The sequence below is a fragment of the Enoplosus armatus genome, chromosome 23, assembly GCF_043641665.1.
Source record: "Enoplosus armatus isolate fEnoArm2 chromosome 23, fEnoArm2.hap1, whole genome shotgun sequence".
Lineage (NCBI taxonomy): Eukaryota > Metazoa > Chordata > Actinopteri > Centrarchiformes > Enoplosidae > Enoplosus > Enoplosus armatus.
In genome coordinates this window covers 8136918-8154822 of record NC_092202.1, presented here as the reverse complement: position 1 = coordinate 8154822, position 17905 = coordinate 8136918, and the positions used below count along the sequence as shown (strand labels likewise).

General features: G+C 40.2%; 1 protein-coding gene across 3 annotated transcripts; it reads right to left on the bottom strand.

The window, feature by feature from the left end:
- Positions 1-6569: 6569 nt before the first annotated feature.
- On the bottom strand, positions 6570-13126 carry LOC139306011 (E3 ubiquitin-protein ligase ZFP91-like). Of its 3 annotated transcripts, XM_070929972.1 has the most exons (13): positions 13106-13126; positions 12521-12882; positions 12124-12155; positions 11887-12018; positions 11712-11748; positions 11515-11601; positions 11226-11384; positions 9968-10018; positions 9794-9872; positions 9356-9470; positions 9043-9142; positions 8212-8507; positions 6570-8148 (listed from the first exon to the last, which is right to left on the bottom strand). In XM_070929972.1, the coding sequence occupies exons 2-13, from the start codon at positions 12853-12855 to the stop codon at positions 7586-7588; spliced, it is 1986 nt and encodes a 661-aa protein (XP_070786073.1). In that variant the 5' UTR covers positions 12856-12882; positions 13106-13126; the 3' UTR covers positions 6570-7585. The 3 variants fall into 3 exon arrangements, with proteins under 3 accessions (XP_070786073.1, XP_070786071.1, XP_070786072.1); XM_070929970.1 differs by having other exon boundaries at positions 6570-8507; XM_070929971.1 differs by lacking the exon at positions 13106-13126 and having other exon boundaries at positions 6570-8507; positions 12521-13007.
- Positions 13127-17905: the final 4779 nt, after the last annotated feature.

The window sequence follows — 17905 nt, the reverse complement described above, 5'->3', positions numbered from 1 at the left end:
TATGCTTCTTTTCCAAGTGAAGAGTGCACACAGGTGTCAGTTCATCACAGCCCATTTGAAATGCATTTTGTTGACACAATAATGATTGCAGCCTGACCAGCATCCTTAGCTTTACTTTTTACTTTTAAAGTCACATCAACGCTGGCAATCTAGGTGTTAACCAGTCCTTGATTTGACGTGGTGATCCAGAACCATGATTGAGACACACAGATCTTCTGTAAACAGTCAGCTATTGTGGAGAGATTATTCCGGCTATCTCAGTTATCACAATGATTTTTTATCTAAATATTGGAAACGGCCCCACCCCTTTATCCAACCCCGTCAGACTATATAAATGCATTTACAGATGGCTGATTAGCATAACAAAGGGTCCCTAATTCATTGAGCCTGGTGACAGTCAACTGTTTTCGGATGTATTTTGGTCATGGTCAGCAACTTTGTTTACTCAAAGCCAAACAAGCCACGAGTCATGATCTGCTCGAGCTGAGCAGTCAAGCAGTGTTAAGAGCATAATAATACTAGCATAGGTGGTTTGTGGAATATTATCTTCCGGGATCTGCAGCCTATGAAATCTGACATGACAGGGATTATCGACAAGAGGGCAAATCACTGGCCAGCTATAGTTACATGGCTGATGATTCCTGGATGCTAACATTAATGCTAAACCACGGCTAGCCCGTTAGCTTCCAGTAGCTAACGCTGAGACTTGTGTCCCGTCAAAACATCAAAAATAAAAGGCTGGCGATTAAACGCTAGCTGAGGCGAGTAGGGGAAGACGCAGCCTCACAGGTCACAACGGCTGCAACCAAAAAACACACAAAAAGCTCTTTTCCTGCTACGTTTTCTGCAATATAACGATGAAATCATGCACGCGAATAAAGGCTTCTAACGTTAACTAAACAAACGTGCACGCTCGCAGCGCGTGCGTCTCGAGCTCTTGCGTTTTGCTCCCAAATCCCCGGTGAAAACAAGCCTGCGCGGCGACAAACCGGAGGAAGGCTGTGCTCACTCACCCCCTTGGCGGCGGTGGTTTGCTCCCATCCCCGTCGCTGTCGAGGGTCGGTGGTTCCCGGTAGTCAAAAGGCGACCGTACAGTCTCCGCCATTAGGACTCCCTTCCCTACCTCTCGCGCTCCGGTAGATTGCACAACGCGCATGTGCACAACATCCTTTGGGGCTCTAATGGTAAAATGGGGTGCACTCACCTCTGAGGAAGATAAAGACCTACAACCTCAAGAGTCAAGGATGCACTGATTGAAAATACAGTATTGTAGCCATTCAGTAGGCCGTGTGATCTTTCATGGAAATCACGTGGAAGTGCAGTCAAGTAGGCCTGTTTCAAAGTGAAGCTGACAGAATCATTGGTTAACCCTGATGTTCTCTTTGGGCTCCTGGGGGCCCTCTGTCGCAGCTGAACATCACACTGAATATATCATACTGAGTTTTACCAGCTGGATACTTGATCATTTTCCCTAATTTTATGAGAATTGCTTATAAACATGATTTTAAAGTGAGTTTCACACCACAAAAAATCTTCATTACAAATAAGTCCTGTATCCTAAATCCTAATTATGTAAAAGTACAGAAGTATTATCAGCAAAATGTACTTGAAGTATAAAAAGTAAAAGTATATATTCTGCAGAAAAATGTCCTCTGTAACTAATACATAATTATATATAATGTTATTAGAATCAATGTTAGTTACAATGTGTGAGAAGCATTTTTAGCTGCTCATGGTGGAGCTAATTTTAGCTACTTTCAATAGCATCATAAGAAAGTAAAAAAATATTTAGTGAAGTTTTATTTGTGTCTGTAATTTTTTAATAATGTCCTAGTTAGTTTCCTGGGAATAACTATTTCATTTGGTTCTAATTATAGGAGAAATATAAAATAATTTTTACACAGCACCCAAAAAATATTAATGTATTAGTAATTTATTATAGGAAACTGTTGTTCATATGTGTTTGGATATTTGCCTTTGGACAAATTTCACTGTTGCATGTTACACTTACCTGCTGTGCACTGACTACAAGAGTCTCTAGTCTATGCAAGCCATTACATGAATGACCTAACTGGAAGTGGACCGATTCAACCCTGTCTCTATTTTCCCTATATTATGTATCAAATTATATAGCTCTTTCCAGGTAACTTCTAGAAATTTATTAGGGAAATTAGGGACATCTAAAATAAAGTGTTACCAAATAATATCAACAAAACACAAGGGTTAACACTGGGTTTTAATCTTCAATGCACATCCAGTTATTCATCACAGAGATAAAAGAAAAGCATGGCATCAAAAAAATCACCACATCAGCAAGTCTTGAAGTCACAGCTCATTTACTCAATGAGTCTATGCAGGCATTTCACACTACAGTGAAGTCGTTGTGGTGCAGAAGTGTTTGATACTTTTGGCTACAGGCACTACAAACCTAATGTAAACTATTAGTCTAGTACAGTGATTCTCAAACATCTGTTCTGCTTCCAAAGGAGGGTGTGACAGAAAAGATTTGAGAACCACTTCTCACATCTCATAGTTCAAACTTGTGAAAAGTATAGCAGCACATTCAAGTATAACATCAGGAGAGAACTTGGTGACCAGAGCAGCAAACATGACACTTGATCATCACAGATTGTGCCAAACCATAAACAGTGCAAGCATTCAGTCAATACATGAAAACATGGAATTTGATTTGGAATTATTGAGATTAGATATGTCAGTAAGGTGGTACATTAAAAGCTAAGTGACCTATTAAAATAGCAAATGGCTACAGATTCAGCTGCACATCAGTCACAGTTTATCAGTCATGTATTGTTTTGGCTACATTCTAGCAGTTAGTAGATTTTGGAGTGTTAGGAACAGCAGATAATCAACTTAAATAAAATACATTACACACTGTATACAAAAATGAGACATTCTCAAACTGTCTAACTCTGCCTCTGCACAAAGCAAACCAACCTTTATACAGTTAAAAGGCTGCACTCACTTCTTTGTCAAAGGAAATAGCAACGGTGGCAAACTAGAGGTCATTTTAGCACTTGCTGTGGAAATACCAATGTCTGGGAAAAGCTGTCTACTGGGCTTTATTAAAGAAGCTTAGTAGTGATTTTAGTTAAGCAGTACATTTTAACCTCTAGTGTACACATGTGTATTCCACACCGCTTTATATTCAAATTGGAATACATAAAAGGGAAAGCTGGCTGTTAGTGTCGATTGAGTTCATTCATAGATGTTGTTGGATTGAAATAAAGATAGTTAGATCTCTTCTGTTCCTTCCCTCTCTGTGTATAAGACATGGAGGGTCTGCGCAGCATGGTCGGCCCAGTGGACTAGCTCCAGTAGCACTCGATAGGTCCACATTTTTAGCCCAAAAACTCCCCCAGCGCCATCGGTTTCCTACACAGAAGAGTGCAAGTTAACGTCCACTGCCTTTCATTATACCTAGATACAGTACAAAATAACAAGACAAGGTTATTAGTGAATGGGTAGGCTTAAGTAAAGCATTGTTTATTACACATCAAGCAGACAAGGAGCAACATTATCATTCATTAGTAGTCGTGTTTGTGTCCACCTGATGAACATCAGTCCAATATTTCACTCTCCTTTTAACTCAGTTTTGGCCTCCACCACCTCCTGAGGGAAATATATGTCTCTTTAGCTGCTAACATCTGACAGATGCTAAAAAGCTACGTAAAAGTGAGGGGAACTTCAGAGTTGGGTGATAATTCTTTGTGTATTCGTCACAACGAGTGACACCTCTCACATTAAATACAGTAATTTAATTAATTCTTAATATTGATTGGTCAGCTCAATCAAAAGATTGGCTTGGATATCTAAGTGATTAAGTTAATGATTTGAATCTTTGTTTCCAGCATTAGCCATATCCACATAAAGGTATTATTTATATAATACAGGGTTTAGTCACACCCTTGCTGGAGCTTTAAGTTCTCCATTTACTTATGTTATTAAGACATAACAGAGGGCGGGCAGCTTGGAAACACCCTACTTGGGGTGCCAAATGTCTCTTACAGATTTGATGTAGATGAGCTAATTCTTGTCATGATAGCATATTAAATACATATAAATGATATGTGTAGAAGACAAAACTGAGTTTCATGGAGAAAAGCAGGGTTCCTTGGCCACCTGTATAGTGGCATAATGGGGGCATTTTGTCTTCTATTGTCCTTTTTTACTTGAAACTACGCAATACTTTGTTTAGCAAGATAAAAAATGAAAAAAAAATTTTTTAAACATGTATAATACACACAAGACTGAGTTGGCTGTTCAGAAAGGAAACGGTTAAATTAGCCAGTTACTTGGACAAAGCCTGGGAAATGCCCTTCATCAGGATAAACTTTAGGTTAGTAGCAGTTTTTATTTTCTTTCTTCTTTCTTTCTCTCTTTCTTCTTTCTTCTTCAGGAAAATAGGTTACTTGCAAGTATATAGAAGTATCTCATGGTTTTGTATGCATTACCAGAAGATACATTTGTGTTTGATAAATAGCAGTCTCTTGTAATTGCATGAGAGGACTGGCCATATGGACATAAAAGCCAACTATAACAAATACTGTACCTCATTACACTGGTGGTCTGGGGTGACTTCTAGGGTTGTGTTCTCGGTCTCCGCCAGCGCTTTGGTGCTGTGGAGCAAGTGCTCCAGCCGGAATCGGACGTTCTTCCTCATGGTCTCGTAGTCGCCCTCCAGCTCACCCCATTCCTCCTCTTCCTTCAGGATGACACAGTGAAGCAGCCCAAGGCACTGCCGCAGAGCTGAATGCAGCAACTGCACCTGCTGCTCCGCGCTGGGCCCATCCGAGTCAGGGGACAGTGACACGATGCGCCCGCCATCTGGGGCGTGGTCCGACAAGAAGGTCTCCTTCTCCTTCTGAAAGGGGGGGAGGAAAAGAGATTTTTTTCCCCCACTTGATGAGTGCAAAGCAGACAGATGCAAGGTACCACTGACCTTGCACTTGTGCCTTTCATTTTATTTTTGATCAATTACAAATGTAACACTAAGGGACAAGCAAATTGATTATATTGATCAATTAAAAGGTGTTCCAAAAGGAAGACGAGGCACAGAAGCAGGACAGCAGGAAAAAAATCCAATACACTCTATCCATTAGGCACCCCAGGGAAAATGGACGGGGGGGGGGGGGGGGGGGTGCTTTTAGTGTGATTACACTCTGCAACATGGCATCCCTTTCAAGAACCCACAAGTGCATACTGGTGAATATTAATGTATATATACAGAAACAGTCAAACATGTAACGTTACTTCAAACGCGACAGGTAGCTAGCTGCCTCAGTACAAAAACATGCTCGTATTAAAGCAAGCCACAAGTAACGGGGAGGGGAGTGTGTCTCACCGCCTGACGAGTGTGAGGTAAGCGTAACGACTGTGAAAACTGATAACTCACGTATAGCTGGAGCAGATGAGTACATTCGTGGTACAGTAGCCGGGCAAGAGCCACCGCTCTCTCCGTCTGCGACCGGCCAGGCACCGGCGTGTCCAGCACGGTTATCTGCTGCTGCGCCTCCTCCTGCTCTGCCATTTGCACTACAGCCGTGTTTATATAGGTGGGTTAGCAGCGAGCTGGATGAACACCGAGCAGAGAAATAAGTCCCCCCACCCCCAACGTCGTATATGTTGGCACCGAAGCAACGTTTTTACACGCGGAGTCTTTTTGGATACTTCAGCGGTTCCAACACGGGCCGGAGATCCTCACAGCGAGTGTCAACGGAGCGTGTTTGTGTCGGTGTTCATGTTGGCATGCACGCAACGAGAGGGGATTTAATTGGTTCCGCAAGCCACAGGGGCGTTTTTAGGGGGACGCACAGGAGGGCCTTTTTTCTCCCAAAAAACGTCAGCATGTGGCCCACCCATCCGTCCGCAAATAATAAAAACTCTCTTTATTGGGATGGTTTTCTCAGTCACCGTAAGCTCATGTGGAAAACCACATAGAATTTAGCGTTTAAATTATATATATATATATATATCTATAGAGATCTTCCGATAATTCAGCTGGCCCAATATATCTGCAGATATTAGCCCATTGGTATTAGATCCTAAAAAATGAAGTGTAGGGGTATAATATATTTTCTGCAGTGTTTTATCACTTATAAATGTTGAAATTATAGTGTGTTTAAGTCTGCATGCCATATGTTATGTCTAATACGAATCGACTTGACCAGTACTTTCTTGTAAGATTATAGTTTTGTAGTCTTTTGTCAGTTATGATTGTCCTTAAAATAATAGTAACTTCTGAATGTCATGTGTGCCTTCTCTGTTTTCATTAGCGTTTCTTCAAATATATTAACTCCTCCTATATGTGCTTTGGCCCTGTTTGTCTGTTTTTGTTTGTTTGTTTCAGGTCTTTGAAATAGCTTAATCCGACATATTTACATCATGTTGGTGTTAGCATGTAATGACCCTGATACATAAATAAACTTGAATTGTATCACCTTGTTTAAAGGATGCATCAAGACTAATAAACAAAGACTTCAGAACATAATTTGTTTATTAGTTATTCTGAATACATTTTATGATAAATTCAAATTGTAAGATTAGGAGTGCTCAGTAGTAGTGGCAGTGTACAGAGGTATATTTTATTATCTAAGATTGCTTCAAAAGAAAATTGCTGACAAAAACTATTTCCTCCATAATACCGCTACCTGCATAGTCATAACCGTGAAAAAATATTACAGCAAGAATCTGAAAGTAAATCAGATGGCCTGGAGTACAATTTGGAAGGGAAGTGACACTATAGGAATGGTCCTGGAAAGTGAATATGAATATGTCACAGTAGGAAATCAGTGTCCTGGTATTGTGCATGATGGCTCACTGTCATACTAATGTTATTAGTAACACCTATACCTTTCCTACTATGACAAGTCAAAATATCTGCTGTGAAACATTTTGCAAAGAAAAGATCTTGCCTTTCTCGAAGGATTAGCATAAATGTGTCTAAAGGTACAGACTAAAAATTCAATACATTTCCAATGTTTTATATTTTAATCTTAACAGCAAAGATCATTTTACACCAAGAACTTCATTTGGTTGTAGTTGTTGCTCACAGTACATTTTTCCTGTAACTTTCAAGTAACTGAAACTACTAGTGTGTGTCAATGAAACTCATATATTCACATTGCAAAAAGATGCATATAAACAACAACAGGGATACTATGGCGACATATCATGTCATTTTTTACTTTCTTGTACTTTCATATCTTTTTAATCGCTAAAAAAAGTTAAACATACACACATACAGTATATACAAACACAAGGGTGACAAAACCAAAAAGTTATAAAATATTCATTAAGTGGTAAAAGAAGTGTATGTAATCTATAGTATAACCATACTCCCTGATGTAAAGTAGCTATCTGTAGCTGTGTACTGTTTATGACTACTGTGTTACACTCCATGGACATAAAGTCGAATATTTCAAATATATATAATGTCAGCTTACCAACTTTTGACAGGTCCTTCAGTCTTTTGTTCCTTTCTTAAATCAAAACTTTCTTCTGATTTGTGTCTACTTCAGCTTGCTGTGCATGAAGTTCTCGTTCAGGTCATTTTGTGGCCCTGTATCTAGATTAAACTATCTCTATGCACCTCAGCACACTGTAACAGAATCTGTCTCTCTCCTTCCCTTTCCCAAATAATCCCCTCATCTTCCTTCCTCCTCTCCTCGTTACCCTCCCACATTATTTCCCCTACATCCTCATGACCGCCACCCACCACCACCCTGTCCCACAGCTCACCCTCCCCAGGCAGCTGTGCATCCTCATGAGCCTCCCTGCCCCACTGCACAGCCTGCTGGGAAGCCAGGGAGGCTGTGGAGGCCAGCGTGGTGACAGAGCTCAGGGTGAGGAGGGTGCTCTGGGGGTAGGCAGTGGACACGGATGTGACCGTGCTGGCAGGAAGGGTGGAGAGGTGGATGAGCTGGGGGTGGCTGGTGCTGGACAGGTGAGCGGGAGAAGCAGTGGTGAGGTGTAGCAAGGTGGGGGCTTGCTGCTGATGTGCCACCTGCACCACATGATGCGTGGGCAGTTGGAGGAACTGGCCCTGAGATACATCTATCTGAGTCTGTGGAGAGACCGGGAGCACCACCTGCTGCAGTGGAGTGAGTGTACCACTTGCCATACCACTCACTGTACCACTCATTGTTCGATTAACTGTAGAACTAACCGCTTCCTGACTCTCTGCTTCCTGACTCTCCGCTTCCTGACTCTCCTGGCTGACAGAGGGCTGATCAGGCTGGGTGGGCACTGAGACAATCTCAGGGATCGGGGTGGGACTGCTTACTACAGAGCCCCCATTAGCTGCTAAGGCTTCAGCTATGAGCACCTCGGGGTGGCTCTTGGCCTTGTGGGCAACAACTGAGTCCTTTTTCTCAAATTTTTTGTTACAAATGGAGCAAGAGAACTGGTAGGAGGCTTCTGCATCGTGCTTCTTCATGTGCCAGTTTAAGGAGGCCTTCTGACGGCAGGTGAAGCCGCAGATCTCACACCTGCCACAGGGTGGAGACAAAGAACAGGTTATTGTCTGAACTGACTTGAAGCTCAAGCCTCCTCCATTTAAATCCAATGTACTTTGAACCAGTGGTGGAAGAAGTATTCAGATCCTTTATGTAAGTAAAAGTACTAATACCACAGTGTAAAATATGCTCCATTTCAAGAAAGTAAAAGCACAAAAGTATTATCAGCAAAATTTACTTAAAGTTTAAAAGTAAAAGTACTCACTTTGTAGGCAAAATGGTCAGAGTTATATGATTATACTGTATACCACTGGATCATTATTATTACATTAATATGAAGCAATAAAATATTGTATTATAATATTACTAAAAAATATTGGCAGATGGAGCTGATTCTAGCTATTTTATACACTATTAGTTGGTTTAATTTAATTCAATTTAATTTAATAATGTTCTTTCTTCCTTATACTAATGGACACAAGCCAGACTTGTATGACTTGTGTATTTTAAAAGGTCTTCCTTGTCCACAGCACACACTTGAAAACTTGAAAATGTTGTGCCGACTCACTGTATTGGCTTCTCTCCTGTGTGGATCATCCTGTGCACAGCCAGGTTATGGGAGCTCTTGAAGGCTCGAGCACAGTACTCGCAGATGTAGTCCCTTTGATCTGAAAGGCAGATGAGAAGCAGAAATGAACAAACTACATGACAGGACAAACAAAGAAAATGAAAGGTTTTAATCTACTATCTCTCGACTTGTTATGAACTAGGAATTTCAAGCAGCTCAGAAATGGTAGAATCAATTTCATAATCAAAAGCAAATAAACATAAGGCATGGTGCCAGTCTAAACACTGTCTAAATGAACTGTGTCCATCATCACCTGTATGGTGTTTAGCATGGCGCAACAGCTGCTTCTGCAGACGAAACAAGCGCCCACACGAGGGATGATCACAGACATACTTCTTTTTTAGCAAGTGCTGGTATTTTATATGGTGCTGAAATAAAGAAATGAGAGAAAAACAGTAAGTTGGTTAAAGGTACAATGTCACTCATTTGTAGTGCTTTACAGGTGAAACAATTTTAACAATTTAAACATTAACATCACTGGTTTCTAAATATTACATTGAACACACCCAACCTCTGATCCTTTGCACATTGAGGTAAGTTCACAGATCTAAAATAGTGTGTAAAAACATAGTATATCAATTTGATTTCTGTGGCTGAGCTAATATCATTGTTTCTACACAGTGCCAAATTTAAGACAGTGCCTTTAAAAATATTTAGGGTTGTCATGGTTACAGTTGTCAGGATGGCAAACCTGTAGGTAGCGTGGGTGGGCCAAGACAGTACCACAGCCCTCTATTTCACAGCGGACGTACTGCACTGGGGGCTTTTTCCTATGAAGACAGAAAAAAGGGAAATTGTATAATAATCACACTTGATCCAAAAAGTACCAGCCATCTACAGTGAATAATACAACTAAGAATGCTACCTTCGTTTTGGCGGCCGAGGGGCTTTATCATCTTTTTGCTGTCGACCTCTCCTAAAATGAAAACAGATTGCAAAACAGAACTTGAAACAAAATCTGAAAAGTCGACCAACACTTTAATCCTTCTTCCCAAACTTCCAATTGTCGATTACAGTCAGGAATCTTCATCCCTAGGTACTACACAATTACATTTTAATTTAATTTAGGTTGCCATGATTCAAATACAAAACAATAATAACTCTTATCGACAGTCAATAGCAAAATCATTGTATAATCAAACAAAAAGTTAAGTAAGATCAGATGAGTCAGACTGAGGTTACATACACAAGAAGGTCAGCATATTTTCAACATCTTGAATAATGAATTAATAATATGTGCTGCTGAAATATTTGCCTGCGGGTTTAATTTGGCATTAACTGCAGTAAGTTGTTTTCACTCCGTCTCTAGGTAGTAACATGTATTGTGATTTTGTATGTTGGTTTAAAATTAAACTCAAGAACCAGTCCCAGTTGAGAATCGGTTCCAAATTGTCCGATCGTATGCCTCCGGGCGTATCAATTCCTTTTATCGATGCCGGCATGTCTTTTTGACAGTTGCGTATTACGAAACAATGACATCAAACTCATGAAATGTGCAACAAGAAGGAGTGGTGGCAGAGAGGAAGAAACGAGAAGAAGAAAGCGTGGCATCATTTCACAAATAAAGATGACAACAGTGCTAATTGTAATGTCTGTAAAACGATAATTTCATGTACGGGTAGAAACACCTGAAACGTCTTTTTATGCAACATGGGCGTACATTTCAGGGGTGCCATGTATTTGACACTCTACGCACGAGTGCCACTGCTTCCCAACTGAGCAGCAGTCTGTTACTGAGAGTAAATATCCTGTTATAACAACATTAGCGCCGCGCAGGCAGGCTTAGCAGATTTTTTCTTTGACTCAGTCACATGCATGCCTTTTTTCTACTCTGTCTCTACACTGTGTTCAGACTCAGAGATAATAAACAGTTAACAGTTGTGTTGACGCTGAATACCTGTGTAGGCCTACTTCATTTCCACACAGAAAATTGATCATGAATCAATAAGGGAATCAATAAAGACTCGTACCAATAAGGGCATTGGTGTCAATAAAATCTCATCAATTCCCATACCTCAAGCTTCTTCGTGGCTCACTGAGCACTAAATGGTCCATCATGAAATACACCTATTGTCAGTATATGCCACCAGTCCTTCTGTCCTATCAGTGCATACTTTGCTTACTTCCTTGGTGGCTCTGTGTTATCGTCCATTCCATCTTCACTCTGCTCAACAATCTTGGTTGATTCTTCATTTTTAATATCGTTTTCTTCTTCCTCCTTTTCTGACTCCTCTTTCTTGACCTCCTTTTGTTGCAATGTTGTACGCCGCCTTGATTTTTCCCTAAGGAGTTAAGAGATAAAGCATAATTTACCATTAAAACTAACATTTTAACATTCATCATGATGGATGTCTTCATATAAAGTAACATTCATGACTAATGCTCATTATGGAAAGGCACTGCTCAGCGTACGTCTTTGTCCCTGGTTTATAGATGAGGTCATTTGGGTCATCTCTGAATGGAGGGTCCTCGTCGAGAGCTGCGTCAGGATCTGCAATGCTAATATGGACATCAACATCATACTGGCCCCAATGAAATTCACAAAGGCAAATCAAACAGAAATCCTACATTTACTCTGCTGCTCATTTAATAAGTTGTATACCACTCACTTGTCATTGCTTCCTTCCAAAGCACCTACTTCCTCTCCTGAAAAACCGAGACAATGAATATGTCATTTCAGTTTCAGATGATTGCAGTTGTTTTATGTTTTGCAGTCTTATTGTCATGACATCTATACATTTGTACAGTATGTAGTAAAGATAACGCATGTGGTCTTTGTTTTACCACATGATGAAGCTTCCATCTCTGCTTCTGGCTTGCATGCTGTTGCTGGTGTGGTGCGAGAGGCTCGGGTTGGAGGTCTCCCTTTGCCCTTTCTAGATTTGGACAGCTTTGGTCCATTTGTGTGTTTGCATGCTGAGGAAGTCAGAGTGCCCATTTATTAGTGACAAATGTAATATGAATTAAAGGAATGAAATTCCTGCTTATAGATGAAATGGACTAAAGAATGTGTCTTTGTACCTTTTTTGGCTGTGGACTTCTTTATCGTGGGTCTGTGTGTGAGAGAGTCTACAGTCAATGACAGCCAGGTGTAAATCAAAACAAATCTGTAGAATACTAAGGAAAATATATAGTATGCTTTACCTCTACTGCCCTTGGGCAATGAACAAGGACAGGATAATGAGAGGACAGATAGGAAAACGCATGCATTCAACTCTGTTTTGGTTTCAATATCTGGTAAACCTATAGCTTTAAGAAACCCCAGTGATATTACACACTTCCGACAACTACAGCCCCAAGCCTTCTTGCAGTGCAACTCACAAATGCTTCAAACAAGCCCTCTTGCAAGTGATATACCTATCCTGTTGCAATAATAGTGTACAGCAAAGTAGTTCAGTGCATTTGTGCACGCACTTACTGCATGACAGAGGTGTTTTTAGAGCGTGATCCCGCAGGTCTCCCACGTCCACGGTGCAGACTCGTAGGTTTTTTCTTGCAAGAGGCATTCTTGGATTCAATAGCCCTGCTAGCTCCAGCTCCCCTGGCTCGCAAAACACGCGCAGGACCCCCGGTACCAGACCGAGAGTCACCGGAGTCTGGGGAGGTCACTGCGGTTTTCATGCGCCTTTTACTTCCTTTTCTCCCGCTGGACGGTTCAGTCGAGTCCGGGGATGGGTTGGCGGCCTCCGTTGAGTCTCCGGTTGTCTCGATCCCAGGACGAGCACTTGAAACCTCGTCTTCCTCCGAGTCCATGCCGGTCTTATTTAACTGTTATGACCCCTACAGACTTTTGTTGTTAGTCAGTTATGAACATAGGAATTTAAGACCAACGTAACGTAGAAGGCCCTAGTGGGACCAAGTTTTGTTAGCTCGGTCAAGAGTAAATTTTCAGTCACTACGCAGGCATTTCATTACCTAGCTTATTAATAAAAAGAGTACGTTGAATGGTAACTATAATTTTACAAACATCCAGCATTATTTACTTCTTAAAGCTATAGCAAACCTCATATTTCTTTGGCCGAGACTAGGCCTATTTGGGATGCGTCTCCTTTAAGAGCAGCAACACAGTAGCATGGAGACGCGAAATTATTATGTTTGGACTAACGGGCTTCCATACCAATTAAAATGAGTGGTTATGGGAAATGTAGTTAATCTAAAACAGTTGGATTTATGCGTTTAGGTTTATGCAATTGTGCTAATACCTAAAATATGACTATCTCCATTATTTTTGGTCTTATGACTACATTGCACACATAACCAATCTAATCTATGAATATTTTTTCATACCACTCAGGCAGTCATTATTGTCCTTTCATATTATTTTATTATATGGCACACATACATTATATCTAAATAATGTCCTTTTTTTTTAAAGAAAATTACACAATAGACATATGACAACGTTTCCATATGTGCAATGCAGCACAGTCTGAACCAGGATGTGGCTGTATCACAACAGTTATGAGTATACAAGGCGACATGTCTTCTGCATGGCTGATAAAATTACAAAGACACGGTCCTCGCATGAATGGCAACAATGTCATATGGTTGGGTGTGCACAGACCAAGATGCTGAGAGTTGAAGGTTGGGAAATGCAGAAAGTTCCTTGTGCCAATGTAATGTCATTATGCACTCCAACTACCCATTGTATTACTAATTTGGGCATACTGCACATGTATGTGTGGCTGCTCTTGTTTTTCAGGTTTGAACACTCCTTATAAACAGTTGGCTATTGTCATCTGATGAAACGTGGCACATGGTCATGGCTCATAAGTAGATATTTAATGAATTCAGAGTACAAAATCTATGAATATTTTTTCATACCACTCAGGCAGTCATTATTGTCCTTTCATTTCCATATGGATCAATCAATTAATAAACATCAATTTGCAGAAACCTGAAACTTGCTAAGTTACTTACATAATTCATCAAAGCAATCATAATGTTTGCCATTTATTTTCCTCAGTGTTACATGATAATTACATTGTAATGCAGCTGTACAGGCAGACTGATTTGAAAGGTTTTCACTACAGATTATAACAATTCTTGTCCTTTTCCATTTTAGAGCATGTCTTGATATGTATGGTATGATATGAACCGTCCAGACAGGATCAAACAGGCCCAGTTGTCAGACTAAAATAGGGTTATTACAAGAAAGAACAAATTTACACACAGTGAAATCTCCATACTTAAATTATCATCACCTACATACAGCAGCCATTGCTTTTCAATGTACAGATTTTACTTTATGTTGTTCGTCACTGCTATGAGGTGGCCTGACGAGTGTAATTATATGGCAGGCAGAACTGGTTTCGTGAGACAGCTTTTCTTTTTTAGCTTTGTTTACGCTTATCAGTGTACTGAAGATTCACGAGAGAGATTCAGGTCAATGGTGTTGAAAGGTGAGTGTGATTTTTAGATTTTATGACTCACAATCTTTAGATTGTAACCACTCATTTGACCTCTTGTCTGCTTGGTCAAGTTGCTTCCGGATTGTACAAGTTGTACAAGTTAGATCTGGCCGAGGTTTTAAAATGTTTTTATTCTCTGTTTGAATTAAATTTTTAGATGTATTGTGAAGGTAATTCTCTAAAAGTAGAAGGAGAGGACAAAAGGGAGGAAAAATGTGTCTGTGTTGGTGTGTGTGAGTAACAGGGAGAAGGAGGGTGACAGACAGACAGACAAGTAAATCTAAATTGTTATTATCATTATTATTATTATTATTAATATCACCATATCATATTTTCTATATTGTACTAAAGGTAGGTAGGTATGGGAAAGAACCAGCTCCAAATTGTTGATCCTTCGGAATCGTATGCCTCTGGGCTTAGTGTTCATCTGAGTCAGTGTCTGTTGGGGCTGAAGACTATAAATTTGAAAATGAAACAAATCTGGCGGTGTGAAGTTTGAAAGAAGTGAGCTGTGGCCCACTCCTCATCTCTGCTTGAAGCTAGCGGCTCGAGGCTAAATTAGCCACTACTAGCATAACCCACCCAAATTTCTGATTGAACTGTCGAGTTGCATGGTGGGTAATGTTGAGGCCAGCTCTTGATAAGGAAGACGAATGTGTGGAATAAGAAAGACGATATCTCTGGATCTTTTTTTTCTCCATTGTGAGCCCCACAATGTAAATTGGTGGAGTACTCTTTTAATTACACCTAAGCATCTCCTGCTATGGGATGTCAAATGCCTATCATGATCATGATCACTATCATGATGCCTATGATGAATCAATCTCTCTGACACCATATTTTTGTCCCATGAATGACAATGAATGCACGTTGCTGCGATGCTAAGTTTTGACATAAATGCACCATGAAACAGCTATAGATGATGGTTGTTTATTTGAATTTACCACGTATTAAAGGAGAATACTTAACCTCATTCTTGGGGTCTAATCTATACTTTTCAACAGTCATTCTGCCATGCCTGCCATATGAATTCGCTTTTAAATACAAACCATATGCTTTTGAATCTTCCCCCTGACAAAGAAACTCTAAAGTCTACTAGGACGTTTTTTTCATACATCATACAATAATGAACAAAGTTGGGAAAAGAGAGAAATTTGTCCTAGTTTCTCCAAGTATGCTGAATATTAGGAATAATGATTATATAAAAAATTTAAATAATGACACAAACAGAAAAACAAGATGGACTACTCAGTAGGGATTGATTGAGAGGTCATGTAAAAACCACTAAGGATGCATGTGTACCAGTGGGTGGAAGAATGCAATCTACAACACATCATCTCATGCTTTTCTCAAACTGCGTAAGTATGATACACACAAACTGAAACTGATGGATGCAAGTATGCAAGACATGTAGTCATTAGGGTGTTTGGCTATGAATAATAGGAGACAAATGCCTTGAATTTGTTGCCTTTTGTTGTTGCTTTGTTATCAGATATGCTTGCTGTTCATGGATAACCATCACTGCCACCATGAACTGTGTATCTTTTCTAAGCCTATTGGCAGGTAAGTGCATCAACTGCTCCATGACTAGACTAACTCTATATGTATAACCTAACTGACGTCAGACATACTTATCAGATTCCAGAAAGTCCGGACAATATTCTAGAAAAAAAGGCACCAAATCTCTCATGGATTATACTGTTACATTAATCTGTCAAGACTTGAATCCAGCTCCCAAAATAAATAGTCCTGTAATTTAGTTACCTTAAGTCAAACAGAAATTTTAATTCTGCTCACTTTTTACAAAAGGAAATTTAAACTATGATGATACTACAGCTACTGTGCACATTTTACCATTTTTCAAGGATAAAAACCTTTTTTGGACATATTTGTTTCAGCATCTAGTCTACAGGTCTCTGGGTGGGCATTTGACATGTGAGCAGCTGCCTGACACACATCTGAGAGCTTGAGATGCTAGGAGGCTAGGCTGATTAGCTACCAGTCGGAAAGTGGAAGGTAGTTAGCCAAGCACTGCTACCCACTAGCTGTTACTTTTCATTCATTTTAATCCAGTAGCCTCTAGCAGCTCTCATACAGCACACTCAGTGCTGTCTTCATCCTGTATTACTGAAAGGCAGGGTATCTGACTAGTGTTAGCTACCTCTCCTTCATGGGTCCAGATGCAGTGATGGCAAATGACCAGACTGTCAAAGCTCACAGCAACTGGTAGTCCTGTAACCTTAGCACTCTGCGTGTTACTCTGTGATGACACTGAGAAATGTACAGAGTCCCAGAGTAACATAGAGTGTTAGATGGGATTAAGCAATGGCTGATTAACTATGTGTGTGGCCGTTGGAACTGAAGTGATATTATATATATTATATACTATTCTTAGTGCCAGTACTGATAGTGTCGGTCGGAACCAAAAATCCCCAGCTCCTCGAGAAGACTAACGTCGGGGGCAGAAAAATAGATAAAAGTGTTCTTTTTTCTTTTTTGGTGATTACAAATACAGAAATACCAACCAAAGTACCCAAGTCAAAACAAACGCTAAGGAGATATATACTCATTCTTCAGCAAAAATGAATTGTAATTTCCGTATGACTGCAATGCTAATTGCTGCTATTGCCTACAATGTCAGAATCAGAATCAGAAATACTTTATTGATCCCCGGGGGGAAATTATACATCTTGATGTGCAAAATTAATTGATACGAAACCTTCTGCTTTTCCCTCTCACACAGCTGTCTGCCCACCTCACTTCAGTGTCACAGCCTCTACTGAGGTTGCTGAAATTAACTCAACAAAGGCTTTGATCACTGCAGTACCAGAGGTCAGCAAACTTTCAACACCTCAGCCATTCAATTGGCCACATTCGCCGACATCAAAAACATGGACAACACCAACAACTCCAACCATGGAGTCAAATACGTTTACTTCAACTGGGGTAACAACATCTACCTCCTCAAGTAAAGAGGAAACCGTAGGAGCTTCAGTAATGGCAAACGTAACTGGAGTCAAAGGAGGAATATCAGTACAAATGGAGGAAATTAATGCAACATCAAAAGAAGAAAGTCTGCAACTAAATATAGCCACGACCAATGAAACAAATACTCTTTCAAACATTACAACCCTGACTGCTCTCCATGAACCTGCCCAAACCAGTCCATCACCTGATATGACCACAAGCCAACCAGCTTCAGAATCATCAGTGGTAAACCCTAGCACTTCTCTTATGGATGGAAATGAAGATTCGTCTTTTGTTGCCACTTCCACAGTGGTTCATGATGTGTCAGGACTGATGAATTCCTCAACAGAAACAGTAACTGCAAGACAGATTCACACTGACTCCACACAAACTCTTCCAGCCTCGACTACAGCTCAGTCCAGTCA

Excerpts from the sequence above, each read along its gene's own strand:
- LOC139306011 (XM_070929970.1), bottom strand. The coding sequence starts at position 12,855 with ATGGACTCGGAGGAAGACGAGGTTTCAAGTGCTCGTCCTGGGATCGAG. Across the intron at positions 12,156-12,520 it reads AAAAACACCTCTGTCATGCA|ACCCACGATAAAGAAGTCCA; the intron begins GTAAGTGCGTGC and ends TCTCACACACAG. Across the intron at positions 11,602-11,711 it reads TTGGAAGGAAGCAATGACAA|CATTGCAGATCCTGACGCAG; the intron begins GTGAGTGGTATA and ends TGTCCATATTAG.